The sequence below is a fragment of the Chenopodium album genome, chromosome 27 (assembly GCF_948465745.1).
Source record: "Chenopodium album chromosome 27, dcCheAlbu1.1, whole genome shotgun sequence".
NCBI classification, from domain to species: Eukaryota; Viridiplantae; Streptophyta; class Magnoliopsida; order Caryophyllales; family Amaranthaceae; genus Chenopodium; species Chenopodium album.
In genome coordinates this window covers 8,729,835-8,757,738 of record NC_137860.1, presented here as the reverse complement: position 1 = coordinate 8,757,738, position 27,904 = coordinate 8,729,835, and the positions used below count along the sequence as shown (strand labels likewise).

The window sequence follows — 27,904 nt, the reverse complement described above, 5'->3', positions numbered from 1 at the left end:
TAGGAACGCCTTTTAATATATAGTATAGATAGATAGAAATAATTATAAAGTATAGATTTTTCTCTTAATCTTGTTTATTTATTGTTGCATGTTCAATCTACCTTGTTCTTATCATTTCCCTCAACTTGTTAGATTAATGTTGAACTTAGATATTGTTGTTAGAATGTTGAACACCATGATTAATGCGAGTGATAGTTTCTTAGTTAGGGGTTGGGTGAAGACCCAACCATATAAGCCATGGGTTGATTAATATTTGAGTTTGCATGTCCACTTTGGGTTAATAATAATGTAATTGATTGTTAAAGGTTGGTTACTTGCATGTGTAATTAGATGGTCATTTATTGCTCATGTATTCACTTCTATGCTTGCATTGAAAGATGAGGTTTAGTTGTGAGCCTTTTCTTGTATGATTAGACCGATCGAATTTCTATCTTGATTATGGTACCTTGTTTAGATGATGTTGTATTCTTAGTTGCAATAATTAGGTGAGAAATCTCAATTACTTGTGCCTTATTGCTTCCTCTAATCGATCAAAAGACAAACTCGAGTTAGTATTCCACTTTCCTTTGTTGAGACTTGATTAGCCTATCTTGTTACTTGAGTTTGAATTAGGGATGCTTAGTGTTGGGACTTTAAATAAGACAATGTTGAGTTCCCTTTCTATCACCCTATTTCTGTTCATGTTTGCCTATTGTCTTGATCTGATCTTTTGCTTTGGTTCGATTCCCATTTCCCCATAGGGTTTGTCTCCATAGTAGTTACTTAATCAAAATCTCAATCTTGTGACCAAACTAGCTTACAATTATTTCATATTCTTGGTGTACTCTTATTCATTCCCTGTGGATACGATCCTTTACTTACTCTAGACTTGTCTTAGATTTATTTAGGTAGAAATATAGTTTGACTTTATGGTATTCGTCCAACGACCTAATTGATCCTCTATCAGTTAATTTTTTAGTGTTTTCACATATAATTAACATTTTTGCTACAAAATTTGAAATTTTATCTTATGTTGCTGCAATCGATAATTGGTGTAATAAATATTTTAATATCACAATGCATAAAATTGTTTAAGCACAATTTGAAATTATATATTATAATAGCAATAATTCATAATAATTATGCCTTAGTACCATCACTCCCAACTTTAGGGGGGATTAATTTTTATTACTCCATCCGTCTTTTTTTAAGTGATACATATTGACCGGCACATAGTTTTAGGCAATTTAATTGACTTAAATAAAATAAGAGGTAAGTGGGGTAGTGGAATATTAAAAAATTGTTAAAGAAAGATAGTGGGGTTAATAGTTTATTGAAAAGTAATGAATGTGAGAGGAAATATATAATAAAAAAATAGTAGTGGGTTTGGGTGGGGACCATGAGAGGAGAGAGATATAATATTTTAATGTATTGTTTTGCCAAAAAAGGAAATGTATCACTTAAAAAAACACGGCCGGAAATGGAAAATGTATCACTTAAAAAAACACGGAGGGAGTACACCCAAATAACTTGGAACCGATTGAAGAGGTAAATTTTGCTGACTTGTAATTAGTTGTACACGTGTCGCATCATGGTTAAAATTAAAAAAAATAAAATAAATTTTAAAAAAAAAATTATAAACCACAGCCACTTCCACCACCACCCTCAATCTCGCCGGAACCATAACCCCAACCCTCAATTTCAACGGCAAACGGTCGGCCAACCTCCGACTTCCACCAAAACCACCGACCGTCCTCCACCACCCCTCCCCAACCCTAGAAACCATCCAGCATAGCTGGTTTTCGTGGCTAATTGTCGAGGAAGGGGTGAAATTGAGGGTGGCGGAAAGGAAAGAGGTGGGTTTCGAGGGCGGGGGAGGGGTGGGCGCTGTTTTCCAACAGCGGGGGAGGGTTTTCGAGGGCGGGGGAAGGAAAAGGGGTGGGTTTCGAGGGCGGGGGAGGGTTGGGCACCGTTTTTCGACAGCGAAGGAGGGGTTTTAGGGGGTGGGGGAAGGGAAGGGGTGGGTTTTGAGGGCGGGGGAGGGCTGAGCGCCATTTTTCGATAGCAGGGGAGGGGTTTTCAAGGGTAGGGGCAATTTCCAGTGGGGTGGGGGTGGGGGTGGGGTGTTTTACGGGATAGGGGTGGGGGTTGGGTTTGGTAGTTTTATTTTTTTTTTAAATTTTTCTTTTAATTTTGTTTGGACCTATCACGTGTTGACATGTGTGTGGTAACTTGCAATATCAGGTTAGATTACCGATTGGGTGCAATAGAAATTAATCCCCCCCTAAGGTTGGGAGTGATGGCAAATAATCGAAAGTAAGGATTATCATTGGCGGACGAGGCAAAGTTGAGATTGATGGAGTAATTTTTCCTAAGAAGAAATGGTCAAACAAGATATGAATGCACGGTTTTCAAACTAAACAACACTAGTTATTAGCATTATTATACTATGTACAACATACACTCACCATTTTTTTATTTTATTGTTTTAACTTGTAATACAATTTTATGACATGCACTTTTAAGTTTGAATGAGAGATTAATAATGTAAAAGAACAAGGTAATCAAGATATCAATACATATACCCCTTTTCTATTCTCGTGTTTTAATTATTTTTACAAATTTCGTTTATTTACCTTCTTTAATCACCAAAACAAATGGAAGAATGCTATTCTATTGTGTTTATATACTTATATTAATATACATGTGCAATTGATATTTATCGTTTTCTTAAAAAATGAGACTCACTTGAGAGTTGAGATAGGAAAATCTCACAAATGAGTCCTATTAATTAGAATACTTTTAAATCAAGTTGTCTTGTCTACATCTTGAATTTCTCAAGTTTGATTCTTAAATCTCAGGATTACAAGGTGAGAGTGATATGGTCGATATCACTAATGCACCACCTTAACCTAAAAATATATGTGCATGTAGCCTCAAAAAATTAGGATTTACTCTCACTACTCATTAGGCCAATGGGCAACTGCCTTCCTAATTATTGTTAATCTATGTAGTTCATACTATTGCTTTTTTTTTTTTTTTTTTTTTTTTTTTTTTTGATTTGACAAGAAGTTCATACTGTTGTTATTATTACGGCTTTACGGCTAGTTCATACTTGGTATAATTTGAATGTGGCCTAAATTAAATTACAGATTTCTTTTATTGGACCAAATTTGGCTGATGCTATTTCTATCCCTTAACTTTGTAAATGTAGGGACTTACAACATTCCAACCACGAACATCCGTACTTCGTAATTTATCTGATGATACTCAACTGCCCAACTTCATGTCCAATTTCACATCACCCCATTGGCCCCATTTCAACGTGACAACGGCGACGTTCGAGCTGATCCTCAGTTTGTTGCCAATGTTGGAACAATAATTTTTCCAAATTTCAAAATAAATTTATTGCGAACTTTTGATCCATAATAAGTTTAATTATTAAAAATTATAAATTATAAGAAGTTGATTTTCGAAAATATTGAGATGATTTTAACAAATACTCACATGATTATATTGAACTTTACTAATTGTTCTATGTAGTGGTGTGGATCTTGAAATATTTTCTTTCGGGGCCAAGTTGTCAATTAATGGATATTATTAGTAAAATTAAAAAAAAAAAAAAAAAAAAAAAAAAAAGAACAAGATACTAATCGTAAAAACGTACTCTAACTTTCAAGTGAACAATTTATCAACCTCATAACGTCTTGTCTCCTAAAAAAATACGTAGTAAATTGGTTTTGACGTTTGAGTGCTCAAACTAATCAAAATAAAAAATAAATTTAATTGAAAAAAATAAAAATTGAAAATCGTTTTTTTAATCAATACGAAGTATAGGCATAATAATAATAATAATAATAATAATAATAATAATAATAATAATAATAATAATATTAGAATAATAATAATAATAATTAATTTATGTAACGAAACCTGATGTTGTTCAAGGTGCAAATACTTTATTAATTAATGGTTTGAAAGGAAAGAATAAGTGTAGTGAAGGACACAAAGACTTTTAAGGGTTGTTAGTGCTTTAATGGCTTGGGAATTGGATAGATATAGTAGTAGATTAGCAGATTAGTACTTTTATTACTACTACGTTATTTCCCCTTCCTAAGGAAATTAAAAAATAAAAATAAAAATCATTTTATTAGGCTACTACTGTACAATTTTTTTCTCCAAATCTTTTAGGGGCCAAGCCACATTGAGCCCTAACTAAGGTCAGCTCCTAGTTTTATGCACGTAGCATTACACAATCAATAACTTTAAGCTATATATCTATAACTATAACTAAATAAAAACCGTTGACATAATCAGTTTTCAAATTTGTACATGTGTCGCTATTTTATGATATTTTTCCCCTCTTAAATGCATTGATGATAGCATCTTATAATTTTTTTTTAAAATTTTAAAGCTAAGGGTTCGTTTGGCATCACTGTAGTTTTCTGTTTTTGGTTTTTGTTTTTAAAAAATATATTATATATGTCACATGATAAACCAAAAATTATTTAGAATTATTAAAATCATGATAATTTTGAAAACTGATAACCGAAAAGTGAAAACACCTTTTTCTTGTTTCATGTTTTTGGTTTTTAGTTAAATAAAAAAACAAAAAAAAAACAGAAAATTGAAAACCAAAATATGTCAAACAAGCCCTAAACTACTTCATTTAAATTACTTTGAAACTTGAAAATAATGACTTCAACTGTTTAAAAAATAAAATAAAATAAATAATAAATTAAATACAATTACGGAGAAGATGCTTTTTATAGACTGTCGAACAATTGTACAAATTTGCTAATCATAGGAAACTGAACAAAATTTAATTGGCTATCTTATTAATTAATAAGTTCCTCATTTCATTTTTATGTTGCGCAAAAAGCATTTTCCTTTCTCATCTCTTTCCATTCTACAGATTATTCTGTATTTCAACTCTGTTTCAGGTACATATTATGGAGTAATAGTTAATACTTGTATTTATTATGTGCTTACACTATGTTTGGATTGAAGGAAATAGAGGGAAAGGAAGTGAAGCGAAATGAAGGGATGAATTCTCCTTCATTTGGATAACAAATGAGAAAGGAATGAAATTAGAGGGGAGAGAAACGGAGGGAAGAAATTGTAAGAAATTAATCTCTAACAATGAAAAGATTTGGAAGGAAAACTCATCTTTCTTCCCTCCCTCCCCTTCCTTTCTCTTCCCATTTCTTTATCCAAACACACCATTAATGTTGATATTTTTCTATCCTTCTCCTCTTTTCATTATGATAGTGGAAATGACTCAAGTTAATTAAATACACAAGGTCATCAACGTGGTGCTCAACATTAGCAATGGTTTTAGACGAAATTTTTATGTGTGTGAGTTTTTTTTTTTTTTTTTTTTTTTTTTTTTTTTTTTTTTTTTTTTAATGAGTAGTTGTTATTGGTCCTTCATATAGTAAAAACAGTATATATATGTTGGTGATACTTCCTCCGTTCTATTAATATTGCAACAATGAATTTTTTGCAATATTCACCACTCTTGTTTGACCATATAATATGGTTTATACGTTAAGCAAAATATAGTCATGTGGGATCTTGTTGGATTCATCTCATAAAATAATTTAACAATATTAATGTTTTATAATTTTTACTCTTACACAATTAAAAATATTTAGCATATAAAATGTGTTTTGGAATACGTAATTTCATCCTTGTTGCAATATTAATAGAACGGAGGAAATAAATTCATCATTAATTCATTATATATTTTTGATAAACTGTGCGTCGCACGAAAACTAATCTTACTAAAAGAGACACCTGCAATGACCCGTGTCAATGTCTAATGTGTCCTAAATTTTCTATTTTTTTTTTTTTAAAAAAATCCTTTTTCATTTTATAAATCATTTATTTTATTATTACATAATAATAGTTGTCATAGTTAACCATATAAAATAAGTAATAATCTTTTACATTCTATACATGGATATGCAACAATCTACAATATGTATTTTGGCAACATATACTTAATTTTTTTTTATTTTTTAATTTTTAATGTTTTTTTTAGCAGAATATATTATTCATATACTTGACAAGAATTACTGAATTAGGAACAAAAAAGAAATCTTATTTGTATCATCTTCTTCTACTAATACTATGCTTTTTATGAAACATCTTCTACTATGTATTTACTATACAATAAAAGGATTATTATTCCCATAAAAACAAAGGATTGAAAAACACATGAGATAAATGTTAGTGACTAACATTATATCAACAAAATAACGACTTTGGTGAAATAACTCCATCTGTATCTAAGTAGTAAAAGATGTATATATATGAAAACATGTGTTCTGTAACTTTTAGGATGCACATGATCAATATGCTTTTAAATACTTTGTGTAAACAACAATATGCCAAAGTTATCATGCGATTTTTCCTTTTAAATATTAAATTAATGTAATAATCAAATTAAAAAAATTTAGATAGATATTAGTTATTCTACAATTACAACAAAAGTAAATTTAGTCAAAATTTGTTCACAATAGTTTTAGATAATTTTTTTTTTCTTAATCAAATATAATGCTAAATTAATAATAAATATTAAAATATATCGTGAGTGGCACAGGACTTAACCTAGTAATTAAGATAATTAATGTCATTTGTTTTGAAATTAATATAAATATCAAAATCTAATAAGTTAAGGACAAATATGAACCAATACGTTGAAAATTTTAAACTAAAACAATAATACATAAAAGTGAACTAACCAATTGTTTGAAATTTTATAAAAATAGAGTAAGATTCAATTATCACGGAGTATTTTTACTTTTTGTGTGTGTGTGTAAGAAATGGAGTATATATGTATAGTTAGTAGCTATTCAATTCAAAAAACCCACAATAATGTTCAATTTGTTAATAAATACATGTAATACATGGTCATACATAAGAAAAGGATAAAAGAATATGTGAAATTATATTTTGAGTGATTATGTTTGATCAAAAGGTAAAAATTTACCCTCTCCGTCTCCTTTTGATAGTCCCTTAGAGGCATTTTTCACAGGAATTAATAAAAACACAAATAAGAATAGTAAAAGACTAAAAGTACATTGAAAAAGTAAATTCACATTGGGTATGCAAAAAAGTAGAGAGAGAAAGTAATAAAAGTACATGGGAAAACAAAATTTACATGGAAAATTAAAATTTGCACAAATATTGTTGTAAATTGGAGGGAATTTTGGTAAAAATTAATATTAATGCTTGTTGAAAAAAGCAAATAGGGTGAATATTTTGGGACTAAAATTTGCCCATAAGGGACTATCAAAAGGGTACGGAGGGAGTAAATTTAAACAATTGAGAACTGTTAGCTATTTTTAGTGTATTGATTGAAAGGTGATTGACGTAAATTACGGATTGGTCTATGTTAACCCCTTAGCTTGAATTATTATGATTGAACTATCACAAAGTTAATTAGTTATACTTCCTCCGTTTCTTTTTAGATGCATCACTTTCTACTTTAGAAAGTTAAAAATTAAATGCATCACTTCCTATTTTAGCAAATAGATTTTCTCTATCTCTCTCATCTCCAAAACTAGTTTAGCAGTCCATATTCTTGCAAATGCATAATGCATCTAAAATAACGGAGGAAGTATTTAATTTTGCCTTAAAAATATTAATAATTAATAAATATATACTACAATTCAATTATTTAGGTACTCATAATACACCAATTATATTTTACCAAAATAAATACATTTTCTTTGAAAAATAATGCATCAAGTTTATATACTAATATATTAAAAAGAGTTCCTAACAATATTGATCTATGTGCCACGTAAACCCTTGGCCTCAATATACCATCACGTAAAAATATGAACGAGAAAGGTCGAACACTCAACCTCTTAGAAGATAGATCATTGTTTAACCATCTTGGCTAACTATCACTTATGCTCTAATAATCTTGCAGATTAATTAATACTATACTACAAAAGTATTAAAAACGCATATGCCTTTTAAAAAATTAATAGTTGCACAACTACAAAAGTAGCAACCTAGAGCAACGCTTGGGCTATTCACTAGTTCCTTAATTAGAACCTGATCTCAATTAATAATTGTTCACTATTAAATTATTCCTTAAATGTGTATGCTATTAAATTATTCCTTAAATGTGTATACTACATATCTTAATTTAGTAGAAAAATATGAGCGAAAACTCTGAACCCCCGATTCCTCAAGAAAAACTAGATCAATTCCAAAGATCGAATAAAAAACCTAAGAGAAAAATTAATCATATAATCTTTAATAAAGATAAAACTGTCCCGGATTCATCCATGAAGATTGAAAATGGAGGAATAAGCCCTGGTGCTTTTCCCCCTCCGCAGGTGGTCAATCGACCTCCTTTTGGTTCTGGTCAGGGCCAAACTAAGTCCTTTAGAGATCTTCTAAGGGATACTCAATTGGCTGCTAATGGAGCATATGAGGTGCCTATCGACCTGGAAGATGATAATGATGTTTTTGATGATGGTGAAGCGCCGGAAGGAGTAGTGGACTCTGAAAGGTGCCCTGTTATTTTGCTAACGAAGGAGGAAAAACGCAATATGCGTAAGCCATGGAAGCATACCCTTATCATCCGAATGTTCGATGGAAGTCTTGGATACATGGGTCTTATGAAAAGATTAAAGCGAAAGTGGCAATTGAAAGGAGAGCTTATTCTGACTGATATAGGACACAAATACTTCATTGCTCGGTTTAATAATGTTGATGATTATAATTACGTCCTTACTCAAGGTCCATGGCTAATTGATGATAAGTATCTCACAATAAGGAAATGGACTCCCAATTTCATCCCTGAGGAAGCATTCATTAATGTTCTCACAGCGTGGGTTCGTATCCCGAATCTCTCTGTTGAATATTTTGATAAGGATTTTTTGAAGAAAATTGGAGAAAAAATAGGCAAGGTGATTGAGTGGACAAATCTACTGCTTATGCGGAAAGAGGTCAATTCACTAGGCTAAATGTTGAGATTGATTTGTCAAAGCCTTTGTTATCAAAGTTTTGGCTCAAAGGCAAAATATGGAGAATACAATATGAGGGCATTAAAATGATCTGTTACAAGTGTGGTAAATTGGGTCATACTGATGATCATTGTGCTTCTAATATTCTTAATGATGATATGATTGTGGATCAAATTAACTCGTCTCTTGAAGCTGCTCAACACAAGGAAGCTGCTCCTGTGATAAGACCTGAACTGGTGGATAATTTTGGCTCGTGGATGCTAGTCAAGAAACCTGGCCGGAAAAAACCTCCAAGGCCGGAAAAACCAGTTGTGGTGGCTGGGAAGGAAGGTTTGAATATTTCCAAAAATTCTGGTCAATCTTTGCCTAAAGATCCGAACCATAATTCTAGGAACAAAAATGGAAATAATTCCAGATTTGCTATCTTAGGGGAGCAATTGCAGGAGGATATTTTAAATGATACTATCCCAAAAGATAACAATAAAGTTGTTGACTCTCAAGTGGTTGATAAGGCAATAAAAGATTTGGCAAAATCTCAAGGAAATATTCCATCTTCCAGTATAGGAACAATTAACCTTGATGATCAATCCCAACGTCCCATATTTCCCTTACAAAAAGAAACCATTTTAAATTTTGGCAAATATACTCTTGAAAAGAGTATTGGAAGTCAATTTAAAAATAAGAAAAAAGATACTCTAAAGAATCCTAAAGCCTCTCAAAATACTAATTCCCCTTTAGCCCCGATCACCAATCAAGAAGCCATAAAAATTGTTCCTCAAACTCTGAAGGCTAGTACTTACCAAGGAAAGGAAAATCAAGGACTTTTTCAATAAGCTCACAAAAGACCCAAGAAGTAATTAACAAAGCCAACATTGTTGATTTGAGTAGTGAAGTTACAAATGAACCATCAAGTATTCCCTCCACCTTCCAATGTCATTCAACTGACAATCCCTACAGAGAAGACCCTATTTGTAGGGCAGCCGATGGCTGTGCCTTACATGGTAACAGCAAACCCGTGGAACCATTCCCGGAGCCGATGGAGTTGGTCATGACTCTACGGATTCCCAATGATGTTAATCGTCTTATGCGATTTATTTCTCAAGCATATGTTATGCCTTGCCTTCAATTCCCGTTTTAATGGAAGACACAATCCCTAATTTAGCTCCGGATAGTTCACCAATTTCTTGTATGGTGTGGAACGTTCGAGGTGCAGGAAGTAGAGCTTTTGTGGCAGCACTGAAGGATGTAGTACGTAGTAATCGTTCGAATGTTCTAGCTTTGGTGGAAACAAATATGGGCGGTCAGCAAGCAGAGAGGATTGCCAATATTATTGGCTACCCGGGACATACTAGAGTAGATGCTCAAGGGTTTAGCGGGGGGATTTGGATTTACTGGATACCCGAATTGGTTTCTGTCGAACCAATCATGAAACACAATCAGTTTATCACCATGGACATTAAGACGGTTGGGGGAATTCCGTGGTATTTTACGGCTGTTTATGCTAGCCCGGATCCAACCAAACGAACAGAATTATGGAAAGAACTGCATGATTTTGCGAAATCCCACAATAAGCCTTGGATGTTGGCAGGGGACTTTAACGATACTCGATTTTCTCATGAACGTAATACGAGTTGTTCTGAAACTAATAGAAGGTCTGCCAAATTCAATGAATGGGTGGAGGACATGAATCTCATCGAGGTGGAGTTTAGTGGTCCAAGTCATCCATGGTCACGTGGAAACTCTGTCGAAACAAGGAGAAGTGCTAGGCTTGATAGAGCCCTTTGTAATGCAGAATGGTCCCATCGATTTGCAAACGCAGCAGCTAAGAACCTCCCTGCCATCCAATCTGTTCATTGCCCTGTTCTTATATCCCCTAATGGTTTTGCTCCTATTGCTTCTATCAACAAACCTTTAAAATTTCAAGCGGCGTGGTTAACTCATGAAGATTTTCGTGGTTACATTGAAGAAAAGTAGGATAAGGACGCTCCTTTAATCCCTCACCTCAAAAAAATCTCTTCTGACCTTCAAGATTGGAACCAAAACGTGTTCCATAATATCTTTAAAAAAAAACGCATCCTATTAGCTAGGATTGCTGGTGTTCAACGCAATCTAGCCTCTCAAAGGTCAAGGGATTTGATTAAATTGGAGTCAAAATTACGCAAAGAATTAGACGAAGTGCTTGAACAAGAAGAAATTCTTTGGTACCAGAAATCTCGAGTAAATTGGATTCGTGAAGGGGATAAAAATACAAATTTTTTCCATCTTAGTACAATCACAAGAAGATGGAAAAATAAAATTTCAGCTATTAAGTCTCATGCGAATGGTGAATGGATTTATGACACTAAGGAGGTTCAAGACAACATTGTTAATTATTTTACAACACTCTTTACTGATGAAGGAGGTGATGAGCAGGGGAATCTTCCGTCAGACATTTTTCCAGAATTCACACAAAGGGATTGGGATAATTTGTCTCGACCCTTTGTCAAGAGTGAGATTGATAAAGCTCTCAATGAAATGGGTGCCTTGAAAGCTCCGAGTCCTGACGGTTTCCAAGTTCTTTTTTACCAAAAACATTGGGACTTAGTGGCTCCTAATGTTTACAGAGTTGCTCTACATGTGTTGGTTGGCAAAGGTATTCCTGAAAATCTTAATGATACTTTTATAGTTCTTATACCTAAAGTCGACTCTCCTGAACTAGCTACTCAATTTAGGCCTATTGGGTTATTTAATGTTGTCTACAAATTGATCACTAAAGCTATTGTTAATTGTATTAAACCGATGATGCCTCACTTAACCTCTTGCACCCAAACTAGTTTCATCCTCGGAAGACAAATCACTGATAATATAGTTATCGTTCAAGATCGGTGATACATACCATGAGGAATAAACAGGGTAAAAAGGGCTTGATGGCTATTAAAATTGATTTCGAGAAGGCTTATGACCGCTTAAGATGGGATTTCATCAGAGATACTCTACTTGAAATTAGATTCCCTTGTCTTTTAACTGATGTTATTATGGAATGCATTACTACTTCTTCGATGCAAGTCCTTTGGAATGGGGAACCTACCCAAACTTTTAAGCCGGGTCGAGGCATTCGACAGGGTGATCCTTTGTCACCGTACATCTTTGTGTTATGTATGGAGAGGCTCAACCAGATAATTGAAGAATCTATTATTGCTAAACAATGGCAGCCTATTTATGCTAGTAGAAATGGGCCGAAGTTATCGAATTTGTGTTCTGCGGATGATATCATATTATTTGCCGAAGCCACAGTTGAGCAAGCTAGTATTATAAGGAATTGCTTAAATCGCTTTTGTGGAGCATCGGGTCAGAAGATCATCTTTGCCAAGTCGTGCTCTTTTTTTTTCAGAATGTTAAAACTAGTGACATTGCTAGTATCAGTGCTGCTTTAAACATTGATGCAACTGATGATCTTGGGACATATTTGGGTATGCCTACACTTACTAGTAGAGTCACAAGGGATACTTTTGCCTATTTGTGCGAGAAAATCGACAAGAGATTATAAGGGTGGCAAACCAAATATCTCTCTATGGCTGGACGTATAACTCTAGCTAAATCAACGATCTCAACAATGAGTTCTTATGCAATGCAGACTGCTAAGATTCCGCGTTCAATTTGTGATGACATAGACAAACGCACAAGAAGATTTATCTGGGGGGGAATGAAGACACGAAGAAGGTGCATCTAATCTCATGGGAAACTCTTCAATTCCCTAAAAGTGGGGGTGGTTTAGCAATCAGAAATGCCAGGGAGACCAATTCAGCATTTTTGACTAAACTTGGTTGGCGTATTCTCACTAATCCAAATGCTTTGTTGGCAAGAGTTCTGCGTGCTAAATATTGCAGGGGTAGATGTGACTTAGACATGTTTGAAGCAAAGTCTAATATGTCTAATGTATGGCGTGGTATCATTGATAACGCGAAGGTCTTAGGTGAAGGGGCTAGAGTTGCTGTGAGCAGGGGTGATACTACTAGTTTTTGGGATAAAAAATGGGTCTCTGGAAGCACTCTTAGATCATTGGTTACAGCTGAAATTCCTCAGGAAATTAATAAAGCAACAGTAGCTGATATTTGGGATTCTCACTCGGGTTGGAAGTGGTATTTATTTGCAGACATTCTGCCTTCACATACATTGCAAGAAATAGCTGCTCACTCTTTTAAGGAAGACTCGTCTGTAGGTGATCTTCTCTACTGGGGGGGGTTCTTCTTCAGGCAAATTCACTATCAAATATGCTCTAAGCATTATTCGTGGTGACCTTACAAAGGAAAAATTGATGGCAGTTGGGAGCTCATTTGGAGACTTAAAGTGCAACAAAAAGTCAAAGTCTTCCTCTGGTTAGTAATGCATGACAGAGTGTTATCTAATGCTAACAGGTTTAAGCGTAGTATTGCACAAGACCCTTGGTGCAAATTGTGTGGCAACCTGGAAGAAACGACCCTTCACATGTTGAGAGATTGCAAGGCTGCAAGGGAAGTGTAGAGAGCAGTAGGTGGACCAGCTAAGTTTCCTAGTTTCAGGCAGGGCAACCTACAGCAATGGATCATTAGAAACATAAAGATTCAAGTTAGAAATGACCTTTCACCAGAATTTGGCCTACCTATTTTGCAATTGTAATTTGGTGGCTTTGGAGATGGAGAAACAATGTAGCATTTGATAATACTAGTGAAATGCCAATAGATGTTGCTCAATTTCTTCTTGGCAAATTCGAGGAGACTTGGCGAATTTTAGGTGATGACAACTCTGATGCAAGCACTAGCAGGGGCTTGAGACACGAAGCACTTATCAAGTGGATTGCTCCTCCTTATGAGTGGATTGCTCTAAATACAGATGGAGCGGCTAAAGGTGCCCTAGGTCTTGCAGGAGGCCGAGGGCTAATAAGAGACAACACTAGTAAGCTAGCCTATGGTTTTTCTTTAAAACTTGGAGCGTGTAATGCTTTTATGGCAGAGGCAAAAGCACTTGAGTATGGACTACAACTTGCTGGCAGGATGCAAGCCACCAAGGTTCAAGTTCAATTGGACAGTCAGTCTTTAGTCCAAGTGTTGAACAACACTGAGGCTTACATGGGTGAATGTGTTCATACTATTTCCAGATGCAAACAGATGCTAGAAGACTCAAAATGGCAAGTAGAGGTTCATCACATTTATAGAGAGGCGAATAAAGCTGTAGATTGGTTAGCTAATCATGGAGCTTCTCCGAACAACCCGATCGAGTTGATTCAATTCCCCCCAATAGCTTTAGGGCGTATTTTACATGATGATATTTTAGGGGTGGCGTTGCCACATTTTATTCCGCCTTATTTTGTTTTTATTTTTGTACTCGAGGCTTTCCTCTCTTTTGCACCAAAAAAAAAAAAAAATATATGATGGCCTTAGAACACTATCTAGGTTAGATCAAATATTGCCATATACCTATCCTATGTCAACCATACAAAATATAAGATTCAAATCATATATTTCTATCTTAACACCCTCCTTCAATACACCCTCCTTCAATGCAAGTTGGAGCATGGTGTGGATTGAAAATGCTCAATTTGGACAAGAGGTTATCAAATTGTCGTTTACTAAGCACTGTGGTAAAAATATCCGCCAATTGAAAATCTATAGAAACATGAGTACGTAGGCTCAATTATTCCTTTCGAAATAGCATCCCGCACAAAGTGGCAATCTACCTCAATATGTTTGGTTCATTCATGAAACACCACTACACCAGATTTTTGAATTGGTAATGAGAAGCATCGATTGACTATCACAAAATAAAGGAATATCCTTGAGATGTTGAATGCCAAGACTGAGTAACAAACCCTTCAACCATTTTAATTCATATGTAACAATGGTCTTAAAGTAGTATTTTGCCACTACAAAAGACCGTGAAACTGTTGTCGTACACCTGTCAAAAATAAATTCCTAACAAAATAAACTAACAATGTAGTAGGGTAAGTAGGGTTTAATACACAAGGAGATGCTATATATTCAATCTAACCTCTAAGAAATGGGAGAAACTAAGCTATGTCATGAAATTGGGATAGGGAAGTAGTCTAAAACAAAGTAGGGGTAAAAAAAAAACCTAATAAAAAAAATCTAGGGTTATGGTTCAACATGCTTATAGTTCTAAATCTATCAAATATCAATAATAATTCAATCAATCAATTAACTAGAGTAATTGCTAAAAGTAAGATCTTTCGATTCAAACTTTTATTAACAATAATTAATCAAACAATATATCAGGTTGCAAGATTAACAATAAAACACTATAAATTAGATATATGAATAATCAAAATAACAAAAATCAATCAAGATTCATTATATAAACATGGATTCCCAAACCCTAGAAATAAAACTACTCAAGCACGAAATAAATAATAAAAACTAGATCTAAGGAAGAAAGCATAATTAAAAGAGAGAAGTAAATACCTTTTTGAATAAAATTAGTAAATTCAAGACCATGGAGAATCCATGGAGTTGCCCATGAGAAAACTAGGGCTAAGAAAACGAATGTAAAAACAGCCTCAAAGGCATAAAAGGCATCAGGGAAAAATAAAATCCATTGGAGTATTTACAAAAACCTAAATTCTAATAAAAAATAAATAAAGAAAATATAAATTACATAAGTTATATTTTTATTGGATGATAGACGGTGACGTGTCACGAAAAAGATCGATGGAATCGAGGGACGAGTGAAGGATGTTGTAATACCCCGTATTTTTAAGTCTTTAATAATTATTAAATATGGATTTTAAGAAATATTTTATCATACAAAAATATTTATATGATATTACAAAGATGATATTTCTTTTATGATTTATAAAGGTTTTAATTATACGAGTCAAGTTAAACTTGTTGTATCCAAATCAAATTTTGAACCGTTAATAATTTGTACTCGGTTCAGACGACAAAGTACAAAATTTGCTATTTATACACGAGTTCAATTCATACGTGTAGTACACTAGTACTACACAAAAATAGTACGTCAATTTACCTAGCATTCTACTTCAATATATATAACAATAAAATAAAAAAAATTAAAAATAAAATTAAAATTAAAAATAAAAAATAAAAAATAAATTTGGATGTCGGCAAGAGGGGGAAAATCCCACCAACTTGCCTCCTTCATTGATGAAGGTTGAACAAGGAACACCATATTTCCTATAAATAGCCATGGAACATAAGTGACTTCACCATCTCCTACTTCGTCGTCTAACTTTCCTTCTACTACTACTGCTACTACTGCTAGTGCTACTCCTGCTGCTACTACTACTCCTACTACTACTCCTACTACTACTATACTGCTTCTGCTACTGCTGCTACTGCTAATGCTGCTGCTACTACTCCTACTACTACTGTTGCTACTACTGCTGCTACTACTACTACTGCTACTGCTACTGCTACTGCTGCTGCTACTGCTACTGCTACTGCTGCTACTACTGCTACTGCTACTCCTACTCCTACTACTCCTACTCCTACTCCTACTCTTACTCCTACTCCTACTACTGCTGCTGCTGCCACTGCTACTGCTACTGCTACTCTATGGGTTGGAAAATATTTGATTAGAATTATTGGTTTGTTATAGGAGGAATTTTGGGTTCGAAATTAGGAGCTCCGTAATTGTGTGCAAAAGATCAAGATACGTACACGTGGCTAGATCTTTTATAAAGTGACTTTTATATTCAATGTGATTTACATGTTGGGTGACTTTGAACCATGTTTAAATAATTGTGAAATATATTTCGGTGAAACATGTTTTAATCGTTTAATCTTAAGTGTTTAAATATTTCATATGGTTGATTATAAACTTGTACTGATATTCAAGATGTTTAAAAAAGAAGTTTTATTGTTTGAATTATCCCGAGTATGGGATATGGGAAAGTTTATTTATCAGGGTTTATTCCTGGGATCTTTGGATTTTTAACTCCCACCATGCGGAGTAAGCTGAAGACTATGGACTTTGTATGACCTAGTCTTTCCCCCTTGATAGCATTATGTAAGGAGTTACTAGCTTGGGGGTGTGCAAACTTAGATGGGAAAATGATTTATGAAAATATGGATTGATCCATCCTATTCGGAATTATCTTTGGAAAGTTGGTTATTTCGGAAATTGGTTCTTTTGACAAGTTTTTATGCATGATGTTCTATTCAGGAATGGTTTGGATAAATTATGATTTATTAAAGTTAAATCACTTCGAAAGAATGTTTAATTAATTAAATTGATTTTACACGTCTAGCATTTGTATGTACTTAGCATTTTGGCTATTATGTATTTGTTTTGTTTTGGCTTGGCCCTAATTATCATTTTGATGAGTTGATAGGTGATGGCGATCGGACAACGTGTATTATATATATGCTGCATTGGGAACGATAGGCGGTGATCACTATAGACACCCATTTGTGTCTTCCCAAAACCAAACCTAGTGATGATTACCTTTCTTGTCGAACCATAATCGAATGAGGTGAAATTGTGAAAAGTCAAGTGTTGCGGTTTAGTTTTTTATTAAATTCTCTTCTCTCTGTTTTTGAAAACAAGCTTATTATATTAAAAATAGCCAATCCAGTTTAGTTTGGTCCATAATAAGGGTCCGATAATAGTGTAGTTGGATAGGGCTCGCAAAGACCTTTGCAACGATATATTATAAGCCCAATTCCAATGAATATTGAGGAAGTTATTGCCAAAATACTAAACTGGCCCGGTTTATTCTTTACATACGGTCCAATGATATAGAGGAGGGCCCAATGTTAATTATTATTCCTAAAATTATTAGGATTAATTATAATAATCTAGAAGGTTCTTTTAAATTCTAATAGAGTTAGGATTAATAATTATATTCTGATGGATTTTTATTTGGAATAAAATATTATTATCCTATTAAAATATTATTATTTTAATTATACGATTTTAGCTTCTGTACGGATTCCGTAGATCAAATTTGGTTAAAGATTGGATTCCGCGTGGAAAGCGCGTGAAAGCCAGGCAGTCGCCAAACGACAAGTCTGTCGCCTCACGACAGACTCTATCGCCACGCAACAGAGTGAATTTCTGGCGACAGCGTGTAGTTTTATTCCTTATCAAATTCTATGATTTTCCGGACTATTTTTCTTGTAAATAGGGTCCTCGACCTCCGTTTTTCAATCATCAACTCTCATCAAGGCTTACTTGATATTCTCTCTCTCTTTCTAAACCAACCCCTTTGCAAATAAAATACCGCATACACAAGATCTAGACACACCTAGCCAAGTTCAAAGTTGCCTTCGCCCTAGACGTGAAAGGTTGATAATTTCTAAGGGTTTGTTCCCAAATCCAGTCTAAACTTTTTAACTCTTTCTTTTCAATTATTTAATTTAATTCTTTGATTTATTATTTCATTGAAGTTTACTAACGCGTGTATTTTGTTATTAGAAAGAGGTACGAGACATCGAAATATGTAGTCTTATTGCTCTATTCTTGTAGAAAACATGTTTATTATTTATTAATTCCTAGTATCATGTTAGGATGTTATTATTCCTTTCTAGTATCATGTTTAGGGTGTCTCTTGTTCTTTCTAATATCATGTTAGTACCATGTTAGGTTAAAAGGTTTGATCTTTAATGTTTAGTGACATGCTAGGATTTGTTATAAATCTTGTTAGTATCATGCCTAGGATCTTGCTATTATTATTAGGCTTTAATTTTAATATGATGATTAACATGATTTTGATTATTATTGTTATCATTAATAATATGTTGCTTGATATAATGATATATATTATTTTTATTGCTTGATCACGCCTTTTATGCTTGTTTAAAGGGAATTTGTACTTGAAATCACGCTTAATAAGATAATTTATAATTTGGTTTAGGCTAATGTGATTTTAATTCAAGTGATCGCCAATAATAGGTTTATTATTTGTGCATTAATATTCAACCAACATAGATTAAATAGGTTTAGGGTTAACCTAATGTTGGCATGTTAGTAAAAAAGCGCACATGCATACGAGTAGAATAAAGTAAAGGCCTATTTTATAGGACGGGTCCCCTCTTTTGTAGATTGGATTCGTACCCTCATCCCCAAACCCTATTTGGTTCAAGACCTTATGGAGTTGATGATCTCACGGATCGTTAAGGGGTGTAACCTTCACCTCGTGAACGGTTTACAAGTTCCGGCCTAAAACTAGCTTGTTGGTGACTCTTTTGCTCTCTTTTCTTTGCCTTTGGACGCCACCATACTTTAGTGTATGATCACAGTGGGGTTCAAGCTTGGGTTATAATGCTTGAAATATTCTCTACAATCACCTAGCCTAATTTAGCAAACATAGTATTAATAAAAGTGAGAGGAAATAAATACTATGATAAAAAAGTAGTAGTGAGTTTGTATGGGGAGTTGGGGACCATGGAAGGGCTTGACCCAGTTTCTCAATTGAGAAACATTGATGTTTCTCAAGATGGCAAAATTGGTAAATATTTGCAAAGTTACCAATATTTTATTGTTTTTTTGTGGCTGACTCGCCATCTTCTTTCTCCTTCTTCAACCTTTCTCATCTTCTTCAACCTTTTCATCATCAATGGTTGACAAAATCCAAAACCATAACAAACACCACTAACACCATTACAAACCCCATCCCCACCCCAACACCACCATCTCCGGCGGCTTCGCCGCCGAATATAACAAAAACCCCTAAGAAATATGTATAAAGTTAGGGCATAATTAACCCCAAATGGTAGGTGTTAGTCGATTTTGTGAGTTTTCCCTCCTTTGTTGAAGAATTCCTCGACTTATCAGTCATCTATTGTTAAAAAATTCTCAACTTCCATTGTTGAGGAGAGATAGCGTGTGTTTGTGGGTTATCAATTTGCTGAAATGACACAACTAACCTTGCTAATTTGAATAAAAATACAAAAATGCCCTTTTGAGAAACATAATATGGTTCTCATGTTGAGAAACTTGTATTTTCTCACCATGAAATGAGATAAATATTATATTTAAATGTAGTTTTTTGCCAAAAAAATATATTATGCGGAGTACCATGTATTTAAACACGCAGCATTCACTTATTAAAACACGGAAAGAGTTTTAACATAGTAAATGCGGCGTGTTTATAGCTTATTAAAACACGGAAGAAGTATTTCATTAAAATAAATAAATAAATAAATAAATAAATAAAACACGAAAGGAGTATATTTTTAACCACATGTTTGCCTTTGATTTTAGTCGGTTTGGTTTTACCATCCTTTACTTTCCAAAGGATGGTTTGCCAAATTTCCGTCCAAGGGAGCCTTTCCACAGAATTGTTTCAATATGAGTGTGCATGTCACTATATGACTTGTACGTGTCTACGTCAGCCAAGAGTGAACGCAGTACAATGATTTTCCTGGCAGCAAATGAGTGACATTGATTTTGTATTTACTTAATATAATCACTGAATTCTTCAAATAGAAACACAACCCATTTTTCTAGGTGTGGGGTATTCTCATACTAGACAGAAAGGACATTGTCGATCAATTAAATTGAATGTCCTCGATTAGTATTGAACATTGACGAGGACGGAGAAATCCATTTCATCCAGTCAAATAAGAGTGCTTTGATAATTGATATGCTCTTCTAAAGATTTTTTAAGATAGCGTTTTGTGGTAGAATATTCCATATACAAGTAAACGATGAAAGGGAGGATAACCAACATACATCTTACAACTTAATGTCATTAGAGTAAATCTTATTCTTTTCCTCGAAAATGTCATTAAAAGGAGTTTTAAGGTATGCATCGGGTTTACCAATGATATCACGGCGCAGTACAATAACAATAACAAAGTCTTAGTTCCAAAATTAATTCGGGGTTATAGTGTTGTGTGGTGTGGCTATAAAGAGTTACTCTTATTGTTCTTATAGAAGTTCGTTATTTCTATTCTCATCAAAGTTACTCTGATAAATTTGCCCTTAACTCACTAGATGTTAACCTTGAATCATATAAAGGCAGCCCAATAAGCTCCAAAAGCAAAAAGAAAAAACAAAGGGCTCTTTCCCTATCATTTATTTTGATGATTCTAAAGTATGTGGTTCGCTTTTTGTGCTAATCCCAAAAACTGTATAAGTTATTGTTTCATTCATTTGAATATTCTGAGAACTTTTTTTTTTGACATCCAACAAGCCGGGAATCAACAGACTACATCTGATTTCCCTATTGTAAAGTGTCAATGTCTAATTGGTTCAGAATAAACTATATCTAAAAAGTACTCTAACTCCTCTTTAACCACTATCGACCACCTTACCCTCCACCACCTCTGGCTGGACCACGGCCCAAAGGGATCACCCCCTCCATCACCACCCTTGATCACCTATTTAATCCACCAAACAATCGATTTGTTTTAACTCCTTATTAATTTCTTCTACTACATTTTCATTAAAGGTCAAATTAACTGTTGTATTGACATGTGTGTTCGTTAAGTTTGGTTATCTCAATTATTCTTGGATAAAAAAAAAGTAATACAAATGACAAGGACAATTAGAGGACCACACGTACGAAGAAACTTCTTTCAATAGTGCTTTCCTTGCAGTTGAATAGGGGTCATGAAAACATAATTAACATGAATAATTACATTTTTGAATTTTCCTTAAAAATTGAAATCATTGACCAAATACAATTCAAATATTTCCTACATTATATATATGAGTACCACCAAGAAGGAAGTTCGGCAAACTCACTATCATAAAACATAGAATTTAGAGTAACTTAAGGTAGCAAAGAAAAATGGTTAAAAAACCAGTGATTGATGAAAATGGTTTGAAGAAAGGTGCATGGAGTCCTGAAGAAGATAATAAATTAAGGTCTTATATTCAAAGATATGGCCATTGGAACTGGAGAGAAATTCCCAAATTTGCAGGTAAATAACTATATATATAATACATATCTTTTTTCTTAAACTAATTTTTTTAATTCATTTAACCTAGGGTTTATTAAATGACAAAAATGATACTTACTCACAAAATTTTGGTTAAATTGAAAACTCCATCGTTAAAAGAATTAACAATATTTTCTTTCGGTGAAGAGAGAGCTGAAACCGCCTGCAAGGGCACTGATGTAGACAATGTCTGATCTCATATTTTAGGCATTACTCAACGATTTAACAATTAGCTAATCAATTGGCATGCATCCGTACAAATGATACAAAAAGTTGACAAAAATAGCTAGGAACCATATAGCTTTAGTAAACTAATAAATTGTACAAAGCTTGAAATGCATTCCAATTCGTTCAGTTTCTTATTCAAAGATGTCATGAGGATGATGTTAGAATTCAAGACCAACCTACCAAATTAAGAAAGTACCCAAATGGGAAAGATAAAAGTGGAAATTTGGTCCATACATTTGAAAAGCAACTAAAATTCACAAGTATTATAGATAAGGTATATAGTTTTACTGTTGTTTAATAGAGTACTAAGTGTCTAAGTGACATTCGTACGTGGGTTACGTTGATCTTGTTTTTTTTTTTTTTTTTTTTTTTTTATTTTTTTTATTTTTTTATATTCATGTGATTAAAATTGTTATTACATTACTCGTAGTTAAAATATTAGATAAAATTTCAAATCTCAAAAGAAAATATTTTGTATTTCATTAATTTAAACTTAAAATATCATTCGTCAATATAATATATATATATAGGGCTAGGATCCAATGAGAAGTTTCTTAAAATGAGAAGAATGAGAAGGGTTAAATGTGCATATATTTTGAACTAAAGGTGCATAATTTGTTTTTGACCTACTAATTTTTTTCAAGTTTCTGGGAAAACTAAAATTTATGCACATTATGCATAAAAAATATGCATATTTTCGTTCAAAATTTTTTTGCACATTTTACTCAGAAAATATGCACGTTTAGTGGTAAAATTATGCACATTAAATCCTTCTCATTTTAAGAAACTTCTCATTTGACCCTATATATATTTGATTGCTATTACTTAAATTACTCTTTTTTTTTTTTTTTTTTGAAGCAATTACTTAAATTACTCTGATTGAAGGGATAATATTTTTTTAGGTGTTAGTGAAATAATAAAAAATACGATTTGGATATTCATAACCTTTTGAAAGGAAATTATAACTTTGGTATAATTAATTTATCGAGTACTCCGTATTAAATGGTTGACAGTGAGCTTTTATCCTTACTTTAACGTTATTTCACATCCTGGAATGCCATCTTAACACCTCAATTCATTTGGTATGCCATATGACATCGATGTTTTGGACGGAAGAATATATATTTAGTACATACTTTGTATAATATGCCAATATGTCACTACTCTTAGACTTAAATATGTCAACAATCTAAATAACTTCTAAGATTTTCTTACTAAAAATTTAAATTGAAAACTACAAAGATCTAATTATTTGTAAAATTAAATCTAAAATAGCAAAATACTAAAAGCAAACAGGCCTAGCTAATATACTGGGATGATTAACGTTGGCTATAAGAGAAAGTTAATCACTGTATACCATTACTGTAACATTTGAACGAGTGCGAGCACGTATATGGTAGACACCTTATTTTGTGTTGTGCATAATAGGTCTAGCAAGATGTGGAAAGAGCTGCAGATTGAGGTGGATAAACTATCTTAGGCCTAATGTAAAGCATGGTGATTTTAGTAAAGACGAGGAAGACCTTATCATCAAACTCCACAAGCAACTAGGTAACAGGTACATGTACATGCTAGATGTAATATTTATTAATATATACTAAAAAGTTACTTTAACTATGGAAAGTAAAATTGTATTAACTATTAAGTTTTCTTACATTACCCTTTCGATTTTTTCCTTGGAATATTCATAACCATTTTCGTTATAAACAATGATTGCCAAAAGGATTATTATTATGTAATTGCGTGTCATAATAATAACTTATTAAACCCTAATTAGTTTATTGTTTGAATTGTACGTTTTGTACAATGAAACATGCAAATTTAAAAATATACTAATAGTTTATAAATTTATTTTAGAATGATAAAAAGTTACTACGAAGTATAATACAAATATAAGTTACTCTATACCTATTTCTTTTTTTGATTAAGTATAGGGCCCTGTTCTCTTCACCTTAAAAAAAAAATATTAAGGAAAAATAATTTCAGTTCAGTAAAAATAAGTTCAATTCAGTTCAGTAAAAATAGGTTTAGTTTTGTTCAGTAAAATTAAGTTCAGTTTAGTAAAATTAATTTCAGTTCAGTAATAATAAGTTCAGTTTAGTAAAATTTAGTTTTCTTAAAGAAGAATTATAATAGAAAATCAGTATAAACAATTTCAGTTCAGCAAAAATAATTTTAGTTCAGTAAAATTAATTAAGTTCGGTAAAAATAATTTAAGTTCACCAAATATAATTTTGTTTCGGGTGAAATAATTTCAATTCAACAAAAATAAGGTAAAGAGAACGGGGCCTAGCTATCCTTATAATAATATAAGTCAAATTCAAATGTAGAAAGTAATCATATATCAAATCGTATGATTTGATGGATTGACAACCATAATTTTGAAAACTAAACGGTTCAGATCTTATGATTTTTAAATTATTTTTAAATAGTACTCCCTCCGTCCCTAAAGTACATTCCTCTTTCTCTCTATTATGTGAGGAATAAATGCTAGAAAGAGGAATGTAATTTAGGGACGGAGGGAGTAAAAATACTATAAAATAATTTAATTATTTCTTGAAAAATAAATTTATTTATTTGTTTGATTTAATCAATAATATTTAAAACTATATTTCATAAATTATTTTTTACAATTGAAAATTAGTATAGTTAATTTTCAATAATTTAAAATAAACAACTAAAACAAGAAAATGAATTGTATTAATTTTAGCATTTAAAAACAATTCAAAAATCATTACATCGCAGTCGTCCAATTATAAATATTGCACGGAGTAGTAGTCAGTTTTCAATAACTATTGTAGAATTTTCATAAAGTAGTCGTCGATAATCCAATTTTCCATTCTATCAAACAAATGATAACATACTTCCCATTTTAGTTTTACTTTCAATTCAAATAACGTAATACTTATACTTCATCCATTCTTTTTTACTTGACTCGCTTTGACTTTTATTTTATCACCCTTTTTTTGACCGTCTTTTGTGAATTGTATGTAAGAAAAAACATACTCATGTGTTACCTTTTTGAATTCGTCTCGATAAATACTATCATCATATATAACTTTTATAATTTTTACTTATGAAGAATTAAAGTTATTGATCGTTAAAGTTATACATTAGCAAGCGTGATAAAAGAAATAGATCAAGTAAAAAAAGAACGGAGAAAGTATATCATTAATCCACGTTGTATATATATATTAAGCACACATATGCTCTAATTTGTCATTTATTGAATGTGGTTTTTTATATTTACGTGAAATTTGTTATATATTGCATTTAACTCATTACACATATGTTTTTTAATTTATAGTCAAAGAGATTGTTAGTTGCCAACTTGCCACTCCATATTAGTACGTCTATCGTAAGCTGCTGATCATCTATATAATATATTGAAAAGAGGAATTGATCCACGTAACCGATCAAATGAAAAGTGATTGAGAACTTAATCAACATTTCAACACGACATCAACGTTTATGCTTTTAAATAAAAGATAATGTATACAGTGTTACATAGTACAAATTAAAGGTATTTCTATAAAAGAGTTAGACAAGTACTATAGTTTTTATCTCCAACATTTTTATGGCAATAACAATTAAGTAGTATAGACATTGTCTTACCTCAAACATCAAACAATTACTTATCACATTATGAAGTCAAATATTTTCTCTATTATACAAAATAATAAAAATAAAAACAAATTAAAGAACATAAAAAAATTTAAATATCCTTGTTGTTACTTGATAGTGTGATATTGTACTACATACTGTGTAAAAGGAATTTTTTAGTAAATCCATAAACAACAAATCTTTTAATGAAAAATGTTAAATTCATCTTATTTAATATCCTTTTATAGAATTAAATTTTTTATTTCTTTATTATTCTTAATTTTCTTTTTTGTTTACATTTTTTGACTTTTGTATTATTCATAGACTTAGCTTTAGAATATTTTGTGATTTATTAGTAACGGAAAAATATAATCATGTGTGGGTTTATTATGTTCATTTTGTTATTAATAGTTGCATTGACATATATGACTAGAAAAACATGTCTAATAAAAAAGTAACAAAGGAAATAGTTTATTGTCAATTTGTCATATTATTTATACATATTTTAAGATCGGTCTTATGTAGTTGTACGTGTATTTTGATGAATAAATTGTAGCAGTTTTAAGAAAAAGGAGGAATCATTTTGTAACAGTTACCGAGCTCATAGCCTAATACGTCTAGAGATGTTAATCCATGACTTGACCCAATATTGAGTTTGAACCTAGCCCAAAGCTTTTGATAAAACCCAAACATGACCTACATCGAACCTAAACGACTCAAACTCAGCCCAATTTGACCTATTTAATTATCATTTTTATAATAATATTACATTTTACGCTATATAAAATAACTATTTAGCATAACCCAACCTATTTAATAATTGTACATCGTACCTCTTATTACAGATGTAGAAATTAATGGACGGTGTATACTTTGAAACGATAGTAACATCTTGATTATACATGTATTTTGCAGGTGGTCCAAGATAGCAGCCAGTTTAGCAGGTAGAACAGACAACGAGATCAAGAATTATTGGCACACCCAACTCAAAAAACGTGTTTGTGACCAACATATTGATAAGAAACGAAAGCGAAACTTGACCAGAAAATCATTAACAGAGAAACATCAAATAATTCACAACAATAATAATTATGACACTAATTTAGACCTTGATTTTACCCAAACTAATCTACAAATCTTAGAAAGTTGTCCTTTATCACCTCAACTCTCTGGAAATAATTCACAAAACTCGAGTTCTAACTCGGAAACTAATGATACGTCTTGTAACACTACTGACCATGATCGTAACGACATTGCTAGTACCGCGGATAACACACTATGCCTAAGCTCTTTGGACTCGATGGGATCGGTGTTACTCGACGAATCATTCTGGACCGAGCCATTCGCCTTGGAGACTTCGGACCAGAATTATTGCAATCTTGATTTGAGTGTATTAGATGAAGGAATGTTGTTATCTCCTGTTACGTTTTACTGGGAAAATATGGACTTTCTCTACTCTTTTTCTTCAGATTTTGATGCCATTATCCAATGAGGATTTTATGATGCTCACTTTAATTTGCACGTGTGTTTTTATCCTAATTTGTAAGGAAATTTTTCACGTTTTAAAGATTGGAAATTATTTGTTATTTTGTTTCCAATTTCAATTGTGTTATGCGTCATCCATTGTACGTAGAATGAAGTTTCTATCTAGGGAGTCATAATAATTGTAGTAAGTAAAATAAGACATCTACTTTGAATTTTCTTTTGGTAATAACGATAGTGGATAGATAAGTTTAACAATATATTGTGAAAATCAATTTATATTTTGGACACCTAATTTTAAGAATTCTAATTGGTTTTATTTCAAATTTTCAATGCGAATTGAAATCATATCAAGCACAGATAGTTTAAAATAAATTTTAAGTCCATTTGATGGTTGACTTGTTGCTATTAGGGTTATTCCTGACATTTTTTTGGCCGGAAAATAAAAAAGTCAACTTCGAAAAATGGTCAAAGGACCCTCCTTACAGCCCAAACATAATATAAGGACCATTTGTGCCACCTTTTTTTTATTAAAGGGCCTTTGTCACAAAAATGTCTATTTAAAAGGACCTTCCTTACAAATTTTCTAATATTTTATTATACTCTTTATATCTATGGAAGTTTCATATGGAATATGCACATTAAAATCATGTATATGATATGATCCCATATATATATATACTTTACTAATATAAATCATTTGCTAAAAATTTTAATTTTAAAACTAAAAAATAA

The 27,904-nt window shown here is 32.4% G+C and overlaps 3 protein-coding genes across 3 annotated transcripts; all 3 read left to right on the top strand.

The window, feature by feature from the left end:
• The first annotated feature begins 10,109 nt into the window (after positions 1-10,109).
• Positions 10,110-11,840, top strand: LOC145619637 (uncharacterized). Its single transcript, XM_081674345.1, has 2 exons — positions 10,110-10,942; positions 11,060-11,840. Exons 1-2 carry the CDS (start codon positions 10,110-10,112, stop codon positions 11,838-11,840), a joined length of 1,614 nt encoding a protein of 537 aa, XP_081530471.1.
• An 8-nt stretch (positions 11,841-11,848) lies between these two features.
• Positions 11,849-13,472, top strand: LOC145619636 (uncharacterized). Its single transcript, XM_081674344.1, has 4 exons — positions 11,849-12,244; positions 12,343-12,470; positions 12,623-13,204; positions 13,367-13,472. Exons 1-4 carry the CDS (start codon positions 11,849-11,851, stop codon positions 13,470-13,472), a joined length of 1,212 nt encoding a protein of 403 aa, XP_081530470.1.
• An 8,197-nt stretch (positions 13,473-21,669) lies between these two features.
• Positions 21,670-27,197, top strand: LOC145621424 (transcription factor MYB15-like). The gene is made up of 3 exons (XM_081676155.1): positions 21,670-21,838; positions 23,513-23,642; positions 26,603-27,197. Exons 1-3 carry the CDS (start codon positions 21,706-21,708, stop codon positions 27,177-27,179), a joined length of 840 nt encoding a protein of 279 aa, XP_081532281.1. The 5' UTR covers positions 21,670-21,705; the 3' UTR covers positions 27,180-27,197.
• The last annotated feature ends 707 nt before the right edge of the window (positions 27,198-27,904 follow it).